The 22591-nt window shown below is 58.4% G+C and overlaps 1 protein-coding gene across 1 annotated transcript; it reads right to left on the minus strand.

Annotated features, from left to right (window-relative positions):
• Window positions 1–1233: 1233 nt before the first annotated feature.
• LMTK3 (lemur tyrosine kinase 3) lies at window positions 1234–22588 on the minus strand. The gene is given in 18 exon segments (XM_052656819.1): window positions 1234–1477; window positions 2867–2936; window positions 4760–4897; window positions 5062–5197; window positions 6662–7071; window positions 9939–11334; window positions 11336–12440; window positions 13094–13243; window positions 13383–13504; window positions 13612–13696; window positions 14048–14196; window positions 14783–14870; window positions 17913–18031; window positions 18507–18583; window positions 19040–19190; window positions 19452–19585; window positions 20481–20593; window positions 22491–22588. Coding segments are annotated over 18 exon segments (4785 nt in total).
• Window positions 22589–22591: the final 3 nt, after the last annotated feature.

Below are 22591 nucleotides of genomic sequence, written 5' to 3' on the forward strand. Positions count from 1 at the left end.
ACACGTGACCCTAGTGCTCTCATCACCTTAATTCTTAAGCCAGGAGTCCACACAGCATCCCAGCTGAGTCTCCTGACCCCCCACCTCCTCCATCCCTCAAAGACAAATGAATCGGGTACCAAGGTGCAGGGCAGGGGGGCGAGGGGACAAGCAGAAGCCAGGAGATCCTAGACGCAAAGAAAGAAGACAAACCCAGTCAGGAAAAAAAGAGATGAAGATGGAATCAGTCAAAAACAAGTTGAGAAAAAGAAATCAAGACAAAAAGCCATGGCAGAAAGACATCACAGAGACAGGAAGGTGACAAGGAGGCACAGACAAGGAGAAAAAAGGTAGAGATGGGGAGACGCTCAGACAGAAATCGAATCAGATGGGAAGACAGACAGAAAAAACACAGATGGGGAGATGGGAAAATGAAGACCAAACTAGGGCCAGGTGGAATGGGGAGCTGAAGGGAAAGGAACAGAACAAAATTTCAGTGAAGAATTTTGATTAAGGTGAAGGCAAGAGAATGTCAGGGAGGTAGGTGGTCACACGGAGAAAGAGGTAAACTGAGGCACAGTCACCGTGGCCAGGGAGATAGATGGGACAGGCAGTGCTGTTCTGCAGTGTATGGGTGCTGGCAGGTCGTTTCTGAGCACCTCCCTCAGCGGCATTGGCCCCGGGGACATAGGGCCACCATCACAGGCCACCTTGCAGAAACCTGGCTCTGCCCCATTCCCGAACCCTCATCGACTCCTCGTCACCTCTTGAACTGTAAGTTGAGACAGTGGTAGAAGTCAGTGATGCCCACACCAGACACAGAGCTGAGATCCAGCGAAGTGGGAAGCCCAGGGTCTCACTGCCACACAGGAATTTCTGCCTTCCTGACTTCAGTGTTCCCATCTGTCAGACAGGGCTGTGAGAATGGACATCTCCTAGACAGCCTCCCCTCTTTGCCTCCTGAAACACACACATGCCCCACGTTCCTCCAAAAAGTTGTTTTTGTCTTTTTTAAATAATGTGAAAATGCCACGCGAAGGTTTGAACCAGAGACCCCTCCAGGGGCCAGGCCAGAGTGGAGAAGGGGAGACGCGAGATGGGAGGGGTCCAGGTCCCCGAAGCCTGCGGCCCCTGTCTGGGGCTGGGAGGGGGTAAGGAGGGGCCTCTGCTGTGCAGAGGGGCTCCAGGCCCAAAAGAGTTCAGTTCAGTTCCAAGAAAGGCGGCTCTCCAGGGAGGGGCAAGGGGTTTCCTGCCTCATTTGGCACCGAGGGGGTCAGGGGGTTCAGGGGAGCCGTCCGGGGGGCTAGGGGGCGGGGGGCCAGGGCCTCCCGTTTGGCACATGGTGGGGGAGGGGGAGGGCCCAGTCTCGGTGGCCTCCCCGGAGGCGGTGTCTGTGGTGGTGGCAGTGGCTCCGTCGTCCACAGAGGATTCTACTCTCAGCCCCTCTTCTGGGGGTGCAGGGGGGTCGGGTCTTTGGGGAGTCAGTTCTCCACGGGGCCTGAAGATGGAGGAAGAAGAGGGAGAAATGGGATTACTGGGCAGAAGGGCTCATGGCTTCTGGCTCATCAGAGTAAAAAACCAAGTTCTCATTGTGGCCCACAAACCCCCATGGTCTGTCTGCTCTGTCCCTTGTCTGTCTTTATTTACTCCCTCCCCCAACTCAATCTGCTCCAGCGACACTGGTCTCCTTCCTTGCTGTTCCTCCAAGCACAGTCCTACCCCAGGGCCTTTGCACTGGCTGCTCCCACTACCTGGCACACCCTTAAGCCCTTCCCACAGAACTCAGGCCTCCACCCACGTGCCCCCTCTTCAGGGGCCTTCTCTGGCCATTCTCAGTCAAGCAGTCATTCCTCACCCCTGATTTTTGTTCTGTTTTTGTTTTTTCTGTCATGTGGCATGACTTCCAGGATCTTAGTTCCCCGACCAACGATCAAACCCAGACCCTCAGCAGAAAAAGTGCTGAGTCCTAACGAGCATGGAAGTCTCTGAACTATAGTTATGTCTTCATAACATAACATAAATGTTCTTCATGTCTCTCCTCTGGGATAATCTCAGTCATTGTCAAAGAGCTAGCTTGCCCCTGCAAAACAGAAGACCTGAGAGGATGGGACTGCATTTGGTCACTGCTGCATTCCCAGCGTCCAGTAGAGGCCCTGCACAAAGTGCCCTCTCACCAAAGTTTCCCACCACGACTCTTCTCTCATGAAAGGAGAGCCCCTCACCCATTCGACAGATCCGGCAAATCGAGGCCCATGGGGTGAAGACTGTTGACGAGGGATACATGCCAGACACCCTCCCACTACACCGCATACTTCCCACCTGAGTCACAGCCCTCACTCCCAGTCCCTGAGCCTCAGTGTCCCCCCTATTTTTTATTCTACTTACTTGTAGGCCGCATTGCCTAGTTCATGGGAGCTTAGTTCCCTGACCAGGGATCAAACCCAGGAACCCCTGCAGTGGAAGCATGGAGTCCTAACCACTGCACTGCCAGGAAAATTGTGGTTTCCCTATCTTTAAATGAGGATCATGACACTTATATTTTTTTTCAAAGGAGTAGGAAAACTCTGGCATTTGTAGCATCACTTAGCACCCAGGGAACATGTGTGATGTGGGCAGAGCCAGGCCGAGCACAGGGGTCTGAGGTAGAAGGGGGTTCTGCCTAGCCCCCCATCCCACCCATGGTCTCTAGAAACCAGCTCAGCAGCCCAGCTGCAGTGGGAATGTCTAAGGACTGAGTAAAGGGATTTGGGGTTTTGCATGACCTGGCTGGCCCTCCCTCTTGTCTCCCAGTGAATAAAGGTGAAGTCATCCCGGACTGCTGGCCCTGCCAGCCTCAGCCCTGACTCACCACTTGGCCGGTGTCCCCATGCGCTGGAACCCGTCTTACCCTGTTCTCGTGGGGGCCTCCGAGAGGACCTCTGGGAGGAAGTGACATTCGGGGGTGAAATCTGAGGATGCTGCCAAGTGAAGAGTCAGCCCGCAGCCCGTTCCTCCTGCCCTTGACTCTGAATGCCCTCCTCTTTCCCTCCTGGACACTCACCCTGGCCTCCTCCCCAGCCTCCTTTCACCTCCACAAGGCCTGGGAGAAGTCTTCCTACCTCTGGGACTGAAGCTGCTCCTCCCATGCTCACAGTCCTCCCATGGCTTCCTAGGGCCCCCAGGACAAAGTCCCTGCCCCTCAACCCACCCTCAAGCCCACAAGGTCCGCCTTGCTCTCTCTCACCTCCCCCCACCCACTTCCATCTGCCCCACTCTCCAAGTAACCCCCAGACAACCACTTCCCTTCTGTTCCATGAACCAGCCAAGCTCTCTCCTGCCTCAGGCCCTCGGCAAGCTGTTCCATCAGCTAGAACACTGTCCCCTTCCCCTTCACCTAGTTAACAACAACCAACCCCTCAAGTCCCTGGTTAAAGGGCCCTTCCATTACCGAGGACAGAAAGCCCTTTCCTCTCAGCATCTCCTTTCTCAGCGACCCTGTTTTGCACTTATTCATTCACTGTGGGACTGGGGTCAGTGCTGTGGGTGGGATGGAGGGGGGCTCACTGATCTTGCCCAGCATAGAACATCCCCTTCACCCACTGCCTGCACAGTTGATGCTCAGTAAGCATCTACTTAATTAAACGCAGTAGCGGCTACCAGTTAAAGACCACCGCTGCCTGCAAGGGGAGGATTAAGCCATTTAATCCCTTTAACAATCTTATGAGTTAGATCCTGTTATCCTCCTCATTCTGCAGAAACTGAGGTACAGAGAGAGAAAGTGACTCACCCTAGATCACCCAGCCAAGAAGTGGCAGGGCCAACACTTGAACTCAGGCACAGTGTAGGGGAGCCAGGCCTTGCCAGGAGCCCTCCCTGACAAGAGCCAGTTGCCCCTTCCACCTATTTAGCTCTGTCCTCTGGGAACACCTCCACCTGCCTGGCCCAGGGCAAGCCCTGCATCTAAGGACGTTCCCCTAAGGTGGGTGAGGATTAGCAATATGGCATAAGTAATACTCAAGAAAGGAAGTGGACAAACGCTGACTGCTGGAGAAGGCACAGACTCAGAGCTAGGTTTGTACCCTGGCTCCTCATGTCTCCCTACTTAAGCCTCAGTTGTCTCTTCTGTAAAATGGGGATGAGACTAGAATCCATCCTATGGGATCATAGTGAGGATTAAATAGGTTAAGATGTTGCAAACTCTAGGGTCTATGTGAGTGCTTGCTGTTATCGCTATGGGAATCCCTGGCCATGGCCTCTCTGCTCTTGTTCCTGCTAACTAGCTTTGAGCCTCCTGGTTTCCTCCGTCTCCTTGTCTGCCTCTGACAACCTGTACCCTCAAACAGAGAGGGGAACAGAATCACACAAGTACCAGGCAGGAATCTGAGCCCAAAGATGGGCAAGAAAACAAGAAAAAAGAACAAAGAAATAATCTGGGACTTCCCTGGTGATCCAGTGGTTAAGGCTCTGCGCTTCCACTGCAGGAGGCGCGGGTTCCATCCCTGGTTGAGGAGTTAAGATCCCACTTGCAGCGCATTAAAAAAAAAATATCATGGACAAGACTAAGAGGGGATCCTTACAGAAGGGAAAGTGAGAATCAGACAAGGGCATGACTCCCCAAGCCCATCTGATAGACATCTCTTGGTCTGAGCCGATTCCAGAGTTGGGTGGGTGGGTTTCACTGGTGAACAGTCAGAGAGAGAGGAAAGGAAGAGACTTGGAGGGACGCAGGCAAATGCAGAGAGATGGGGACAGAGAGAAATTGGCAGAGGTGAGGCAGGGCGGAGGATCTGAAGCACCGTACCTGCGGGCCGGGCGTCGGGGGACCGGGCGGGGGGCCCCGGGGTCTCCAGCGCAGGCGAGACGGAGAAGCGGGAGAAGCACAGGGCGGGGCCTGGCGGGGGGAGGAGGGGGAAATCCTCCGCCCACTCGAAACTGCCTCCTAGCGTGGGTAAGGAGAGGAGAGGAGGCGGTCAGCCCCTCAGTCACTCCTTTAGCCCTGCAATATCAGCCTTCTGCCCTCCGACCCCGCCCCTCGGCAGGCCCCGCCCATCACTGCCGGAGCCATAGACCCCGCCCCCAACCCTGCCCCGTCCCGCCCCTCACCAAAGCCGCTGTCGTTGCTGGGAAACCCATCTCCGGGGGTGGCGGGGTGGGGAGGCGTCGGGGGCGCTGGGGGCGTGGACGGGTCCGTGTCCCCCTCGGGGGGGCCCTGGACACTCAGCTCGTTGGTTGGCGTCTCCTATGAGGGTAGATTAGGAGGCAAGGAGGGGGACGAACTTGTCACTCACTGCATCCCAACAAGCAACAAACCCCGCTGACATTTCTGGGGCTTCACGCATCTCAGTTCACATTCTGTCTCTGAAAATCCCCTACTCTCCCTTCGAAGCCGCAGGCTAGCTTTAACCTCACCCCAGCCTGAGGTTCTTCCCTCGACCACAGCTACACAGTCCACCGCAGGAACTGCCTCTGGGCTCCTTAACGCGCTGCCTCCACGGAAGCCCCTAACCCAAGACTATCTCCGTAAGTCCTGCCCCGATCCAAGACCCTTACCCATGTCCTAGATCTCAGCTGCAGGCTGACCGCAGAACTACCTGCCCCTATGATCTTCCAAACCCCTAACCCATCGTGAGCACCTCCGGACCCTCCTGTGAACTCCTCGCGCCCTCTGAAGTGGTCCCGCTCCAGCTCTCCAAGCCTCGCCCCTTTGTTTTAGTGCCCTAGGCCTCAGCTCTTGACCCTGTTCCCACTCATCTCAGGACCTTAGTATGCCCCTCCCCAGTCCACAAGCAGCATTTTCTCTTCAACAGTAACCTCTCAGGCTACCTTTAACACAACCCTCAATCCCTGTTTCATTCGTTCTGTCCCATCCCTGAACCCACTTACTGAATTTAGCATCTTAACACGACAAGCAGCATCTCTTAAGCCCTACCTGCAGCTTCTCCGACACTCGCCAACTAGTGGGTAAGATCTCTTCCATTCTGAGCCCGCCCCTCAGCCTCCACATCCTTAGAGCGCTGGTGAACAAACCCGGCCCGGAACTTCACTAGGTTCCACCTCCACTTGCAGACTATGCCCTAATCCTCACTTTCTCCTTTGTTGTTGTTTAGTCGCTAAGTCAGGTCCGACGCTTTCGCGACCCCAAGGACTGTAGGCCGCCCGGCTCCTCTGTCATGGGATTTCTGAGGCAAGAATACTGGAGTGGGGTGCCATTTCCTTCTCCAAGGGATCTTTCCGGCCCAGAGATTCAATCCGAGTCTCCTGCATTGGCAGGCGGATTCTTTACCACTGAGCCACCAGGGAAGCCACTTTCCTCCTTAGCCTCTGGCTAGCAGGTATCACGCTTTTCTTCCGGGTCCCTTCTCTTCTCCAGGCCTCTCCCTAGCCCTCCAGCACCCACACCTACCCCAGGCCCCGCCTCTGCTCTGGACTGGGCCCTAACCCCTCGACCCCGCCCTATCCCCCTAGCAAGCCTCCACCCTCAGCCTGCAAGCCCCGCCCCATGGGCGTGGGCTTCCTTCAGGCCCCGCCCTCACACTCAAGGCCTCATCCGGTCCTCCAAGTCCCGCCCCATTCCCTGGCCAGTTTCTCCCACGCCCCGCCCTCACCCTGCAGGCCCCGCCCCAATCTAGATGCAGTCTTCATCCAGGCCCCGCCCCTCCGCAGACACCGCCCCGGGGGTCCCGGGCCCGCAGCTGCAGCGCACCTGGTCGAAGAGGTAGACGGTCACGTCCCCGTGGAAGGAGACCATCTTGCGTTTCCTCTCCAGCTCGCTGTCCTCGGGTTCGTCGGCCCCGCGTGGAGACTTGAGCAGTCCCCGCAACGGGCGGGCCGCGTCCGCGTCGGCGCTGCTCACCACGACGGGCACCGGGGCTGCCCGTGCTCTCCCGGGGCCCCGCGGCCCCGCCGCCGCGCCCGCTGCCGCCGCCTCCTCGTCCTCCTCCTCGTCCTCGTCCTCCCCGTCCTCCTCCGACGGCCCCGGCGCCCCCGCCCCGCCGGCCTCCCCGCCAGCCGCCCCGGCGTCCGCGCCCTCCCACGGGGGCCGCCGCGGGCCCGGCCCCGGGAATGGCGTGAGCGTGAGCGGCGGCAGCGCCAGCGAGAGCCGCGAAAGCTTGGCTGCGAGGGGAGAGACTCGGTGAGCTCCAGTTCTCGGGGAAACTGAGGCGTGCCCTCCCACCTAGCTGTATGTCCTCAGGTAATCTCAGGCACAGTCTGTTTCCACCCTTGTGAACCAAAAGGTTGCACTGGAATTCTCCCAGCAGAAGGGGAGCGATCTCCTCCTAATCCAGTGCTTAACTTTCCCCCACGGCTCCCCAGTGCCCACAGCACAAAGCCCCAGCTTCTCCCCAGGACCGTCAGACCCCAGTGCCCACAGCACTAGGCCCCAGCTTCTCCCCAGGACCATCAGAGCCCAGTGCCCAGGCTCTGCTGACCTCTCCTGGCTCTGTTGCCTCCTCCTTCTGGCTTGACCTCCATCCAGCCACATGGGCCACCCCCCATTCCTCCCACCTCTGAGCCTTTGCATAGGCTGTTCCCTCTGCCTGGAAATTCCTTATAGAACTCAAGTCTGGTACATCATCTGGCTCTTGTCTGGGCTTTTAAAGCCTTCGGGGATCTCCCAGGAGGTCAGGCCAGGCTACCTGCTCTGCCCCCTGTAGTACCAAGCACCTCTCCTTCTGAGCAGTTGATCTCAGTATAGAACTCTAATTCTGCGGCACTGTGATGAACGTTTTTGCCTTGCCACAGAACAGAGGCTGAGTCGTGCTCACTCCAGCTGCATTCCCAAGCCCCAGTACACAGAAGTACTCAGTCAATATTTGTGGGATTAATGAATGAATGTTCCCTGCTATACAGTGTTGACCAAGGTACTCTCTTTCCCTTTTTGGCCCTGCATGGCCAGAAAATTGGGGTGTCTAAGCATCTCCAGGTCCTTTCCCTACCCTGTGACTCCTTAATCTTAGGAAGTCGGAGAAGAAGAGGACTTCAGGTCCCTGGAGGAGGAAACCTCACTTTAAATGCCAAGCCTACCCTGCTCTCTTGCTATGTGTCACTAGGCAAGCAGATCCACTTCTCTGAGCCTGTTTCCTCACTGGTAAATGGACAGGGGCCACCCATTCCTCCATTACTGCATAAGTGAACTGTGTGCCAGGCCCTGTGCAGAGCGATGGTGGGAATGAGAAGAGGATCAGGGTAGGGCAAGGAGAAAGGTGGGAGTGGACTGAGTCTCTCTGCACCCCTCATTCACTCTACTCCAGCTTCACCAGCCTTTTGTTTTCCCCTGAACATGCCAACTTAGTACCCATCTCAGTGTCCTCTACCTGAAACATCCTTCTCCCAGATGTCCACCGGGTTCACTCCTTCATGTCTGCTTATAAGTTGCCTCTTCATTGAAGCCTTCCCTGACCACCCATCTCAAGGTGATGGGGTGGGGTGGGGCTTTATGGAGAGAACTATCAGGGGCTTGGATACCCAGAGGAAGTACAGGGTAACAGTCTTTAGAAATCAGGAAGGCTTCCCCAGGAAGGGGAAATTTGAGTGGGCTCATGAAGGATAAGTAGAAGTTCACTCTTGTTGTTTTTTTAAAGGCTATCCCCAGTCTCTTCTCACCCAATACCAATCCCCCACCCCCACCCCAGACCCTCTGAGGCATCTTAGTTGCTCATCCTCTGTCATTTTCATGTGGCCCAGGGTCTTTTCTGACACAGCTGGTTGCAAACTCTCCACAACAACCTTGAGGAAAGGGTAGTATTCTAATACCATGGGTTTGAGGAAGGAAGGTTGTGGGCCCAGGCCCCTTCGTGACCTTTCCCTCTTGAATCTCAGGCTCTTCTGGCAAACCAAGATGATAACCCTTCCCTCAAGTATGGCTATGAGGTTGCCAATATGAAACTGGCCGGGTCATACCAGTATAACTTTCATACCAGTATTTAAGGAAATCAGGCCTCCAGGTGATTCGAGTAGAACCACAGTCCCTAATCTCTCTCTCTCTCTTTTTTTTTTTGACTGCACCACATGGCATGCAGGAATCTTAGTTCCCTAACCAGGGATTGAACCTATGCCCTCAGCAGTGGAAGCTTGGAGTCCGAACTACTCCTATGTCCAGATCTAAACAGGGGCCATTTATCTTTACTCTCCATTTATCTTCTCTTACACTGTCCTTTCTCTATGACAAAACACCCACTGTGTTCCTATCAAAACTCAAGTTTCAAGAAAAGGCGTTTCTCCTGGGCTCTCAGGCCACCAGTACCTCGGTGGGCAGGGCAGGGTCTGAGGCTCCCTGGGTCCCAGCCCTGGGCAGCTCAGAGCCTGGCACCAGGGAGGCCTGGCACACTGATGACACTTCAGCTTGGTGGAAAGTTTAAGCCAGAGATCATGCACTGGCAGCCAAGCCCACAGAGAGGCCTCGTTTGAATTAGTTTCCACCATTAAAACACCCAGAACTCTGGCTTAAAGGGGGAAAGCAGCAGATTTGGCAATACTGGGTGGGCATTCCCGAATGAAGCTTAGAAATGGCTGCATTTCCTCCCCAGCTCCCACCCGTCTCCCAGCTCTTGTTCATTCATTCATTCATTCCCTTATACTGTCTGTTGCCCTTCCCCCCGCTCAGCATCTGAGTTTGCAATCCCTGGTTGATGTCAATTGTGATGTAATGGCTGGTGCTTAGAAGTGCCAGGCATTGGGTCAAAGGCTTTGGGAGTCCTAACTCATGCAGCTCTGGCCATCCTCTTAGGTAGGTGCTATCCTTGTCTTCTGCTTTTGGCAGATGGGGAAACTGAGGCGTGGAGTTTGTCCAAGGTCACAGAGCTAGAGAGGGGCGGAACCAGGGTTTGAGACCAGATAGTATGACTCCAGGATCTGCACTGCTTAGCAGGCTGACCTGCCTGGTACCCGGGAGGCTGAGCTTCTCAACCGCACCCTACCTCTTGGAAAGAGCTGGGCCTCAGCCCCCAACCGCGCTTCCATGCTCCCAGCAGCCTGCTCACCTTTGATCTGCTCGCTGTTCCCCTGAGGGGGTCCCAAGTCCAAGAACAGTCGTGGCATCTCGGGGCCCTTCCTCTCGGGCTTGGGGGGGTCCCCGTCTCCGCTGGGTGCCGTGTCTCCGCCGGCCCTGCTGTCTGGGGCCCCGGGCTCTCCCTCGGAGGCCACCTCCGGCCTGACTCTCGGGGGCGCTGGCTCCGGTCTCCTCGGCTGCGCTTCCAGCGGCGGCAGGGGCGGCTGTGGCCTCGTGCTGTCGGCCCATCCGGCCTTTGCGTCCGCGCCGCTTCCGGGGCCGCCGCCGGGGGCCATCCCCGTGCCCACTGGGGCTTGGCCCCCACTCCCGAGGTCCAGCCTCCCAGCCCCGGGGGCTCTCGGTGCCCCCCCAGTCTCGGGGGCTCTCCTCTCGGTCCCGGGTTCCGGCGCCCCGCTCCTGGGGGCTGGGCCAGCGGGGCCAGGGGCTGTCTCCCCGCCGTTCAGGGCCAAGGCCACCGCGCCGGGCGCCGGGGCTCTCTCCAGTGAGGTCTCTGGGGCTGGCTCCCCGTTCGTGGGGGCTGGAGCCCCACTCTCGGGCATCTTCTCCCAGGGCCCTGGGGCTCTCCAAGGCCCAGTCTCTGGCAGCCTCTCCGGGTTCCTGGGGAGTCTCAGGCCCCCATTCTCTGACCCCTCCTCGATCTTTGGGGGTGTCAGTCCTCCATTCACCAGCACTCGCTCTTCTCTCTCTGGGGGCCCTGGGCCCCCATTCTCCAGCACTGTCTCCTCTCTCCTTGGGGGTGGCAGCTCCCCATTCGCCAGCACTTGCTCTTCTCTCTCTGGGGACCCGGGGTCCCCATTCTCTGCCACCTTCTCGTCGGCGCCCAGGGCTCTCGGTACCCCGTTCTCCAACACTGTCACCCCGTTTACCGGGAGGCTCAGGCCCTCGTTCGGGCTTGGGGCTTGCTTCCCGCTTTCCGGGACTGGGGGGTCTCGGCTCGGGCCCGGGGCTCTCTCTCGATTCCCGGGGCCTCTCCCCGTCTTCCGGGGCCCCTTCTCTCCCAGGAGGTTCCTTGTCACGTCCTCCCTCAGGGACATCAGCAGCTGCTCGGTGCTCACTTGAACTACGAAGGTCGGCTTCTCCCGGGCCCCCAGGAGCGGGAGGGGACCCGGGTCTGGGGGCGGCCGGGGCGCTCCCGGGTCGGGGGGCTCGGGGGGAGCCCGTGGCCGAGGGACCCCTTCCTCCTCTGCTGCCCCCCCGCCGGGGAAGGCTCCCTCGGGGGAAAAAGGGGTCTCGGTCTCGTAGCCGCTGTCCCCCGGCTTGGGGCCCGGAGACGACAGGCCCGAGCCGGGACTGGCCACGGCCGAGGAGGGGTCGGGGGACACGGCTGGGTCTGCGGGGGCCCGGGGAGGTGGCGGCGGGGGGGGGGGGAGCGGGAGGTGGCCCCCGCCCGGGGTACTGGGGCGCCGCCGCCCCCATGAGGGGGTCCAGAAACTCGGGGGGGGCCGAGGCGGGGGGGTTCAGGGGCAAGTCGGCCAGGGAGCCCCGCTCGGCCCGCAAGGACGAGTCGTCCTCTGGGGGGTGGGGGCAGCCAAGAGCAGGGTGGCCCCCCCAGCCTGCAACAGCATCCCCCCGCTCCAGGGGCAGGCAGGAGCAGGCCCCCTCGCGGCTGCACAGGGGGCAAGGTAGGGGACCCCGGCGACTGGGGCCCCCGCCAAGGCTGCTGCTGTCTTCCCCCGGGGAGCTGCCCTCCTCCTCCTCCTCTTCCTCTTCGGCCCACGGGGCGGCCCCCCGCTCCCCCAGCACCTCGGCAGGGTCTCCTGCCAGGGTCTCCCCGGCGCCCCGGCCCTCGGGGTCCCAGCCACTCAGGAGGAAACTGCCGGATGCAGAGGACTGGGCCGGGAAGGGCCGGGCCGCCGGGAAGAGCGGGGAGGCCCAGGTCTCGGACACCAGCTGAGGGACCTCGGAGGGAGCCTGGGGGGCCTGGGGGGGAGGCACTCCTGGGTCTAGGGGATCCCAGTCATTGGGGAATAGGGGCTCCGGCGGGGAGCCATGCTCCTCGAGACGGATATAGTATTCGCTGCTCACGGAGGGGCTGCGGGCACTGATGACCGGCAGCACACTGGGCGTGGACAGCGCCTCATAGAAAGGGTTGGAGGGGTTGGCGTGGGGGGCCGGGGGCGCGGATGCCGGCTGCCAGGTGGGTGCCCCCCCGCCCCGACCAGCCCCCCGCCGTGCCTTCTCCCACAGGCACTCAAGGTTGAGGCCACCGCTACTCTCGGTGACCGTGAGCACGTCATCGGGGTCAGCCCCAGGGAAGCCATCTAAAAGGGGGAACGGAGAGGAGAGGGTCCCCGGGCGGGGGGCGCTGTGCTGAGGGGGCCAGGGCCAGGGGAAGGGACCATCTCGGGGTGGGGGTGGTGGCGGTGGGGGCCTCGGGGGCCGCTCAGAGAGCAGGTAAGTGAGCTGCAGCTGGAGATCAGAGGCTGAGGGGCGCTGGGCAGGGGGCCGCCAGCAGGACTGCAGGATGTCGTACCTGGGGGAGAGGGAGGAGGCAAGAGTGAGCAAGGCAGAGTCCCAGCTGTGGGGGGGGGGGGGTCCCCAGGGGAGGCAGAGACCAGGTGGGCAGACACCCAGGGAGATGTGAGTCAAGACCAAGAGAGGGGAATTCCCTGGTGGTACGATGGTTAAGATTCTGGGCTTCCACTACTGAGGGCACAGGTTCAATCCCTGGTCAGAGAACCAAGATCCCACATGCCCTGACCCGCAGCCAAAAGGGAGGGGAAAAAAAGACCAAGGTGGGAGACAGAAACCAGAGAGAGAGGGACAGAGACCTAGAAGAGAGGACAGCAAGGCACAGTAGGGAAATGATAGTTAAGTGACAGTTAAGGCCGCCTTCTGGTTGGGTTACAAGTTTTGGAATCAGAGACAGGAGAGCAGCAGAGGTCTTCTAGGGTCAGAGAAACTAGATTTGGAGACCAGCTGTGTCACTCCATGCTTCAGTTTCCCTTCCTCCATGTGGCAAGCAGATGTTGGCAGAAGGGGTTGGGACGTCCCCACTCCAGTTTAGGGCTGGCAGCACGTAGTGCAAGTGTGCAGGGGAGAGTGTGAAATGAAGTGGAGGATTCTGGGATCATCCCGGGCTGGGAGGTGGAAGGTCAGGGGTCGGGTGTCAGGCCCCGCCCTCACCAGTAGTCTGCATAGGGCAGCTTGAGCCTCGGACGCGCCAGCTTGACGTGCTGCTGTCGGACGACGAAGGCCAGGACCTCCTCATCTGACAGGTGGCGGTAGGGCTGAGCCCCAAACTCAAACAGCTCCCATAGAGTCACCCCTAGGGACCTGCAGGGAGTAGAGAGAGGTCAGAGCCCCGCCCTGACCCTCCAGGGAGCCGCCCCCCTCCCCGGACCTCAGTTTCCCCATCTGTAGAACCTGTGACCCTTCCGCCTTCCTTGCCCTCTGTGCCCCCCGCCCGCCTCACCAGATGTTGCTCTCGCGGCTCTGGTCCACCACCATGAAGGTCCCGTGCAGCTCGCCAAGGAGCTCGGGCGCTGCCCAGCGCAACGGGATCCAAAGGCGCTCGGGGGTCAGGTAATAGTCCTCCTGGGGCGGGGGTGGGGGGTGCGCAGGCCGGGGCGCGGTCAGGCGGGCCGGGGCAACCCCCACCCCAACTTGCCCCCTTCCCCGCCCTGATGGAGGGCAGCCCCCACCTTGTAGTTGCTGTGGGCCAGCCCGTAGTCTCCGATGCGCACGGTGAGGTCGGAGGTCAGTAGGCAATTGCGCAGGGCCAGGTCGCTGGGGGCAGGCGAGGGGGCGAGGTAAGAAGCGGGCACCTTTAGGGAAACCCGCCCCGCTACTTAAAGAGTGCGCCGTTTTCCCCGCACTGCTCCGTCTTCATTTTCTCACTCCTCCTTCTCCTCCTTTGACCCCTCCCCCTTCCCGACACCGCCCACTCCTCAGTGACCCCGCCCCTTCATTAACCCCGCCCCTCCCTGACTCCGCCCCACCGCCCCGACCCCGCCTCTTCTCCCATCCCGAATCTTCCCCCGTTTTGTGCCCCGCCCCCAACTCAAGCGTCCTTGCGTCCTTAAGCCCCTCGCCCTCCCTCCTCGCCCCAATTCTGCCCGGTGGCTTCCGGGCTGCCACCTGTGCACGTAGTTGTGAGAGTGGAGATGTGCGAGCCCGCGGGCGATCTCCAGGCCCATCCTCTGCAGTGTCCGCAGATCTCGAGGGGGCAGCTCAGGGGACAGACCCTCGGGGGGCCGCTGGGCCCGGAGGTAACGCTTCAGGTCCCCCTGGGAGAGAGGGCAGGGAGGGGTCAGTCCCACCGCCCTCTCCCAGGCATCGACATATCCAGCCAACCCGAGGCAAGGATGGGGCGGCCGCTGCACTCATTTGGGCTTCAGTTTCCCCTGCTGCTGAGAAACACTTTAGTAACAGAACGCACCCTCCTCACGTGCTAGTCAGGGTGTGCCACCTCCTCGCGTGCTAGTCAGGGTCCCCGTTTTCCTGTTTAGTCATTAAGTCGTGCTGACTCTCGCGACCCCATGGACTGTAGCCTGCCAGGCTCCTCTGTCCTGCCAGGCTCCTCTGACCATGGGGTTCTCCAGGCAAGAATACTGGAGTGGGTTGCCATTTCCTTCTGCAGGGGATCTTCCCAACCCAGGAAAGGAATCCGGGTTTCCTGCATTGCAGGCAGATTCTTTACCGACTGAGCTACAAGGGAAGCCCATCCACCTGGGGACTGAGGGCTCATCTAAGAAATGCTATCTTGTCACAGGTGTCGCTATGACGATGTCATTGCGAATGGCCCTGAGCCCCCACCGGGTCCAGCTCCTCACTCTGCCCCTCCCCCGACCCCGCGACCCCCCCGACCCTCACCAGTTGACAGAACTCCATAATCAGCAGAAAGGGCAATGTCTCCACGCAGACGCCCAGGCACTGGAGGACGTTGGGGTGTTGCAGGCTCCTGCATGGGGTTGGGGGTTGCCTGGGTCAGGAAACAGCCCCATCCATCCGACCCCAGCCCTGTGTCCCACCCCAACCTCCCAGCAAAACCAAACTGTTGCTTCAACCTCTTGGGTCTCAGTTTCCTTACTTGAGAGTTAACCCCCCTCCCCCATAAACACACACTCCTTCCCTGTATCCCCATCTCAGGTCCATCCCAGTCTCCCAATCTCCAAGCCAGACCCTCAGGCACCTCCTTGCCCCTTCTTCTGGCTCACCACCCCCTCAGCCTTTCTTCCTGCCCCTTGATTCTTTCCCCTCCCCTCCCACAGCCCCAGCTCAAGCCTCCTCCCAGCCTCCCTGCCTCCAGTCTCTCCCTTTCAGTCTGCCCCGACCTGATGTCCACCTGTTCACAACCCTCCATGGCTCCCTGGTTGCCCTGGGACAGAGCCTGGCTCACTCCTGTTTTTCCTGCTCCCCTGCCTCTCCCAGCATCACCCTTCACCCCATGTACATCTCCCTAGACTCACAGGTGCCTGCCTAGGCTTCAGGCCTTATATACCTCTCTCTGTGGAGAACACTCCACTTTCAAAGTCCTCCTTGTCCCTTAATGTCAACATCCTTTCCTCAAGAGATATCACTGCCCTTCCCTCAACACTGGGGGATGCCCCTCCTTTATCCTCTCACTGTGGCTAAGAGTCAGGTTGGGGGAGCAGGTTTCTGAATCTTGTCTCCACCTTTCCCAGGCATGTAACCTCACAGAAGTCACTTGGCCTCTCCCTCAAATGTAAAATGGGGATGGTCATAGTAATCCCCTCATAAAGTTGTGGCAAGAAATCTAATAGGAGCAGAGAGGAGCTGGCATTTCTCCTGCCTCACTGCCTTTGTTCCTGCTGTTCCCTCTGCCTGGAACACGCTTCCCACAGTGCTTTGTGAAACTGATTCACCCTAGTCAAGCCTGCCTTTCCCACAGTTCCCATCCCAGAGCTCCTCCGTCTCCATCACATCCTGCCTTATTTCCTCAAGGCACTTGTCAGTCTGTGATATTTTCCTGTTAAAATTTATTTCTTCACTGGCTCATTTATTGTGTGTCCCCTCCACTAGGTGGCAAGCTTTACAAGACAAGGATTTGGGGCTTTTTGTGTGTGTGGCCATGTTCCCGGTGCCTAGACTAAGTAGGTGCTCAATAAAATCGTGTGGAATGAAGGATTTAACCCTGCTACATGACCCTAGGGTCTCTGGAAAGATTAACACATCCAGGGCTTGCAGCCCAGGTTGCAGCTTGCAACCTGGCTTGAGGAGGGTAGAACAGTTTTTGTTTCACTGGGGCCTGGCAGGAGAGGGGTTGGGGGGCGGGTGTGGATAGTGGCTTCTGCTCCTGCTTGGGAGACGACTAATGAGATAAAGCTTTCCTAAAGCACCAGCATATGCTGGGGCTTGAAAAAAAAATAATAATGACTGGAGCTCCCATCATGGGGAGACTTAGGATGGCAGATGTAGAAGGAAGCTTGGATCCACTGCACACCTACTAATCTGAGCCACGGCTGGCCCCTTCTGTTATCAAATCCTCCTAACACCTTTGCTAGGCAGGATGATGTTTCCCATTGGATCCAGGGGAAAAGGGAGGCTCAGAGAGGTAAAGTAACTTGCCCAGGGTCACACAGCTGGTAACAGTGCCAGAGCTGGGATTTGTTCTCAGGTCTGTGGCTCATCCAGCAAATGTCTACTGAGGGCCAGCTTGTAGCTGGGTGACAAGATGGACCCCGAGCTGCCAGTATAGTCCTACATTCTCCACCTGAACTTTCTGAGAAGGTGGGAATGTTCTCCATCTGAGATGTCTAACGTGGGAACCATTGGCCATATATGGCTCCTGAGCTCTTGAAATGTGGCAAGGGTAGCTGAGGAAGACATCTTGAATTTGACTGCATTTTATTTAAGATGAATTTAAGTACCCATATGTGGCTGATGCTTGCCAGCATGGGTTGAGAGAGAGAGGCAAGTCACGGATACATGGATGAAATAATGACACACTAAGATACGTGTGATGAAGAAAATACACAAGTTGATATGATGGAGCATCCCAGGGCCCTCCTTAGGTGGCAGTGTGTGTGTTTGTGTGTATAAAGAAGGCCTTTCTGATCTGAGACCCAGGGAGGAGAGGGATCCCACCATCAGAAACTGGGAGTGGGTGAGCCAGGAGCAATATTCCAGACAGAGGGAAAAGCAAGGACAGCGGCACTGAGGCTGGTCTGTGGGAGGGTCAGGGAACAGGGCTTGTGGGCTGTAGGGACGGTTGGGACTTTGTCCTGGGACTCACAGGAAACCACGGGAGTTTTCAGAGGAAAAGGTTCATAAAATCTCAGGGCAAAGCTCACTTTTACAGCCCTCTGTTAAAAGGTGCCCATATATACACCTTCTCCATGCCTGGGCACGCAATACCCCACAGAGCATATATGAAAAGAGGTTTAATTAACCCTGATCTAGAAGCTCTGAGAGTGGACGCCAGGCAGGAGAGGGATAGCGTCCTGTCTTCCCAGACCTCCCAGTCCAGTGGGGACAGGCGTGGGTGGACAGTGGCCATTTGGTGCAGCCACTCAGGACCCTGGTCTGTGATTCTGATTCTGCCTTTCTTAACCCACAGGCAGGGGCCCGAAGAAGGGACCACCATCATGGACCCTGTGCCAGGCAAAGGCCCATTTTGTATCCTCTCAGCTGCCCTCTGCATGAGGCTGCTCAGACTTCCTGGACTCACTTTCTAGATGAAGGTTCAGAGTGGAGCCTTCTCCACTATGATTTCCAGATTTCCAGCTCAGCTTTTGCACTGTTTCCCTTGCCTGCATCACACTGCCTTCATGTCCCTGCCTCTGGCCCGAGGAAGACCCCGAAGCTGAGTGAGGGAAATGATCTAGATTGACGGGCACAGCCAGGGAAAGGTACATCTAGGATTGGAATCCAGAGTTGACCCCACGCTGTACTCCTCCTGCTCCCAAACATTACCGCCATGAAGCACAGACTCAGATATTCGGGCCTTCAGGGCTCCATGTCTACCCAGAGGTCCCCATACCTGTATGGCTGTGCCTCGGAAATGAACTTGCGCTGCTCCAGAGGCCCTGCGCTGGCTCGGAGTTCCTTCACCACCACCTGGGCCGGGGTGTAGTCGGAGAAAATCTCTCCCAGGATCACCTGCTCGAGGAGGACCCAGGAATCAGTGCCTGGGGATTCCCCAGCCCCATCCCAGGGAGTGCCCTCCACCCCACCGTATGGCTCCCAACTTCCCTCTCCTTTCCAGCCTCTTCTTTCAACTCCCACCACCCTCGTATCCCCCCCAGACACGGGGTGGGAGACTCACAGGCCCAGAGTCCGATGGACGCAGGGACGGGTGGAAGGATGGACAGACGGACGCGTGGAGAGCCGGATGGCGAGGCGGAGTGGTCAATGGAGTGAGGAGGGAGGCGCTGACCGACAGATGGGGGGATGGGGTGGGTGGGAGCCGGTGAGAGGTGAACAGAGGGGAGGGCAATGGGTGGGCCGAGGGGGCAGGGGGAGGAGGCAGGGGGCAGATGAGAAGTGGTGGGAGCAGGGGCAATGGACACAGAACAGGAGTGTCGCCCTGGATTGTGGGAGCCCCCACCTCCCACCCCCGGCCCCACTTACTTACCTTCCCAAACCAGCCACTCCCAATTTCCTGTAGGTAGCTGAGGTGCTGGCGGCTAAGGCCCAGGGGGGTGGTCATGTCTGGCGTGGGGGACAGTAAAAGGGGAGGCACCTGAGCCTCTCTCCCCTCCCAAGTGCCACCAACATCCCCTACCTCAGTGGGGACCGGGGTCAAAGCAGACACAACAAATCTTTTCATTGGCTGCCCCAACATTCCATGAAGAGATCTCAGTCTCCTCATTGGCTGCCCACAAGTTTCTAGTGTCCAATCCGTTCTTCCCTTTGGTGTCCCAAGATCCTATGACTTAACTTCAGCCTGCCATTGGCTCTGCCTCTGGCATTAAGATCTAGGCTGACCTCATCATGGATTGCTCCGCAAGAATCTCCAAATCTGGTTCGGGGTTAAGCAACAGCTTCTTCCAACATTCCAAGGCTCCCACCTCTGCCTTTCTCTTTGATTCCCTGAGGGAGGGCTGTCAGCTCCTCCCACCCTGAATTGGAGGGCCACGGGATCCCAGTCAAGGTGCAGGGCCATACCTGAGTGTGATGGCTGCGGGGCAGGCATTGGCAGCGAGACCTCAGCCAGGGGAAGAATGTAGACATCAGGCAGTGACTGTGAGGAGGAAGTCTCCTCGGCGGGGGGCGTGTACTCCCCGGAGCAATCCTCCCCTTCAGGGTTCTCAAACTCCTGGGGCCAGGAGGGGTGAAGGGTGGGAGAACACAGCGGTGAGACACGCCATGCTCCTTCTAATCAATATCCCACCTTTCTGCCAACTGTCCTCCAATCCCAGTCCAATTCTCATCTGGAGTTGGATTTTGCTGTAACTTCAGGCCTGAAGGGGTCTCAGACTCACTGCCCGGCTCCCCCGGTTGTGGGGGTGGGGGAGTAGCGGAGGAAAGGCCTTGCTAGAGTGTTCCTCCCCACCTTAAATTCCCTCGTGCACCTCACCTTGAAGCCGACATCGCCCCGTTTGCAGCACAGACAGGTGAGGAGGAGGAAGATGAAGGCCAGCAGGCCAGAGCAGGAGATGAGGACCACGGCATAGGGAGGAGCCAGAGGCGCCCTGCCCAGGGCGAATCCATCTGTGGGGACAGGGCTGGGCTGGGCTCCCGTCTTCACGCCCCTGGCTCCCGGATTCCTTGCCCCTCCCCGTCCAGTTAGTCTTGACTACAACTCCCATGATGCTCTACACCCAGGGGCCCCTTGGCAGAGGAGCCGGGTGGCTCGGGGCATTGTGGGAGTTGTAGTTTGGGGCCTTCTCAAGTGGTTGGGTTGGGGGTGGGGTCCCTCCTCTCGCCCCAAACTGGGACCCCCCCACCCCCACCCCATCACCTCACCCTCAGGCTTGGATGAATTTCAGTGAGGACTGAGGGAAGGAGGAGTAACAGTGGAGCCTGGAGCGCTCAGAATTTAAAATACGCTCCCACGACAGCCTTCTTACCCCCTATTTGAAGAAGAGGATGAGCCCCCAGCTGCAGGCTGGGAGAAGGTGCTCGCCCCATGCTGGATCCTAGTTACGGGGGTTGAGGCCTGCCACTTTTAGGGACGCTTGGAGCACACACATGTCCTCGGTCCCCAGCCCCAGGTCCCGAGTCGGGAGCTCCGCAAGCCTTGGGACTCCCCCAAAGCCGGAGACAGCCTCCAAGGCTATGTCCCCTTTAGAAATAGTATGCCTCTGTCCCCAATTCTCCCAGAGGCCCTGCCCTTCCCCGGCTTCCTGCACACACCTGCACACACACACGCGCGCGCGTCTGCACACACACATGTTGCCCGAACGGACCCCCTCCCCACCCAGCCCCCAGCCTTCCTCCCACAGGCCCTGCTGACAGAGGCACCATTCCTGCGCCTCCCCAGGCCCTGGCTCGCTGCGGGAAGACGCCACACAGGTGACGGAGCCGGAGCCCCGCAGACAGACCCCGGGGCAGGCCAGGGTGGGGGTGGGGGACACTGGACAGCAGGATGGCCCGACAGACTCACCGGGGTGGGCCGGGGACGCCAGGCAGCCGGAGGCGGAGACGGCCGCGAGGAGGATGAGGGCGCCGGGGGCAGGCATCTTGTCGAGGATGGCAGGGAGGTGGAGGTGGTGGCGGCTGGGGAGGAGGGGGGGGCGGGCCCTCAGCCCCCAGCCATGGGGACCCGCGCGACCCTGGCCTCCCCCCGGCCCAGGAGAGGGGCAGGAGGCTCAGGACAGGGGGAGGGAGGGGCTGCTTACAGGCTCAGGGACCCCCCTCCCCCTCTCTGAAGGGACAGACAGATGAAGGGATGGAGAGACAGACAGAGGAGAGGAGCCGGGGAGCCGGGGTTGCTGGGGTGGGGGGGGAGAGGGTAGAAGGTGGGGGGGGAGAATGAGGGCCCCGCCCCCGAGGGCAGCCGGGATTGGGGGAGCAGAGAGCCTGTCAGAGGAAGGGTGGGAGGAGGGAGGAGGGAGGGAGGATGGAGCGTCGTCATAGCAACTGGCTCCCCAGTAGCATTGGCTGCCAGGAGGGAGGGGAGGGGGAGGGACAGACAGGGACCAGCAGACCCTCGTGTAGGGGGGACCCAGGGCCCACCGTGCCTGGCCCGGACTCTTCTGTGACATGCCACCAGCACGGACACGTGTGCTCCGCGCCAAGATGCAGATGTCAGACAGGCACACGCAGCCCACACATGGCTGACCCGTGTCGCAGAGACCCTCACAGACAAGCACAGCACATACAAAGGTGGACAGCGCTCGGCAGACGGGGACACGTACACGTCATACACAAAGACGCAGGGATGATGGGCTGCACTAAGCACGCACAGGCAGGCCGGCCCCCGGCACAGATGCACCCGGCCACGCAGGAACGTCAGCGCATCACAAAGACCCACACATGCCACAGACAAAGTAAAGCCCCAACTCCATAGACACGCACACCACAAAGATCCACGCAGACACCATGGTGACACACCAAAGCACAAAGTCACGAACACAGACATTCCACAAACAAATGGGCAACAAAGAAGACCCACAGACACACACATCACACACACACACACAGACATCACTTGCATGGAGACACACACAAGATACACACTAACATAGACACAAGTATCCCGTGCACAAATATACACAGATACACAGCAGATACAAGGAGAGACATGCATATCACATATGCGAATACACACAAATACACAACACAGACTCAGAGATACACATATCTCTCACACAGACACATTTCATTCACATGAATACAGAGACACAAGTCACACACACAGATACACATATACAAGCACAACTCACCCATGGGTATAGATGTACACTACAAAGAATATACAAAGCTACACAAATCATGTACAAAAATACAAATACATTACACTGATACACACATATCACATAACATACACAGCCACACACATCATACGGACAGAAACACACATAGACAACACAGGCATATACACTGAACACACAGATACACAAAGATACATCACATACCTTAACACACATGGACACACACATCACAAATGCATACAAATTTCACACCAGGTTACAAAAACACATTACCCCAGTGTAGTCACACATTACATACACAAATACCCACACGCATACAGAACACATACAAAGACACACACAGACACACGCATCACAAATACCCACATTTCCTATGAGTTTGCGAAACCTTTACACAACCAGAGGTGCTTGCCTCATACAGAAGATACATGATCATAGTTTATTTAATTTATTTATTCTTAGGAGCATTAACTGCGCCAGGCATTGTTCTCAGCGCTTTACACATATTACTTTTAAATTGTCATTCCCATCGTACAGATGAGGAAACAGGCACAGCGAGGTGCAGACATCTGCCCCAAGGCACACAGCCGGGAAGTGGCTGAGTGGGGACTGGAACTTGGTCCCTTAGGGACACAGACAAAACAGACAAGGACGCACACATCACGTGCCAGGCCGCCGCCGTCTCGGGGTCACACTCCCCCACCCCCGCCCCCGCACAGCACCCCGAGCTGCAGACACACCGGAAGCACGGGCGCCCACCCTGCGCGCGGACTTCTCTGTGGTCCCTGAGCCCCTGCGTTGCGTCCCTCTCCGCTGAGGCTGGGCCGGAGCTGCGCATCGC

This window comes from Budorcas taxicolor, chromosome 18 (genome assembly GCF_023091745.1).
Source record: "Budorcas taxicolor isolate Tak-1 chromosome 18, Takin1.1, whole genome shotgun sequence".
In the NCBI taxonomy this organism is placed as follows: Eukaryota; Metazoa; Chordata; class Mammalia; order Artiodactyla; family Bovidae; genus Budorcas; species Budorcas taxicolor.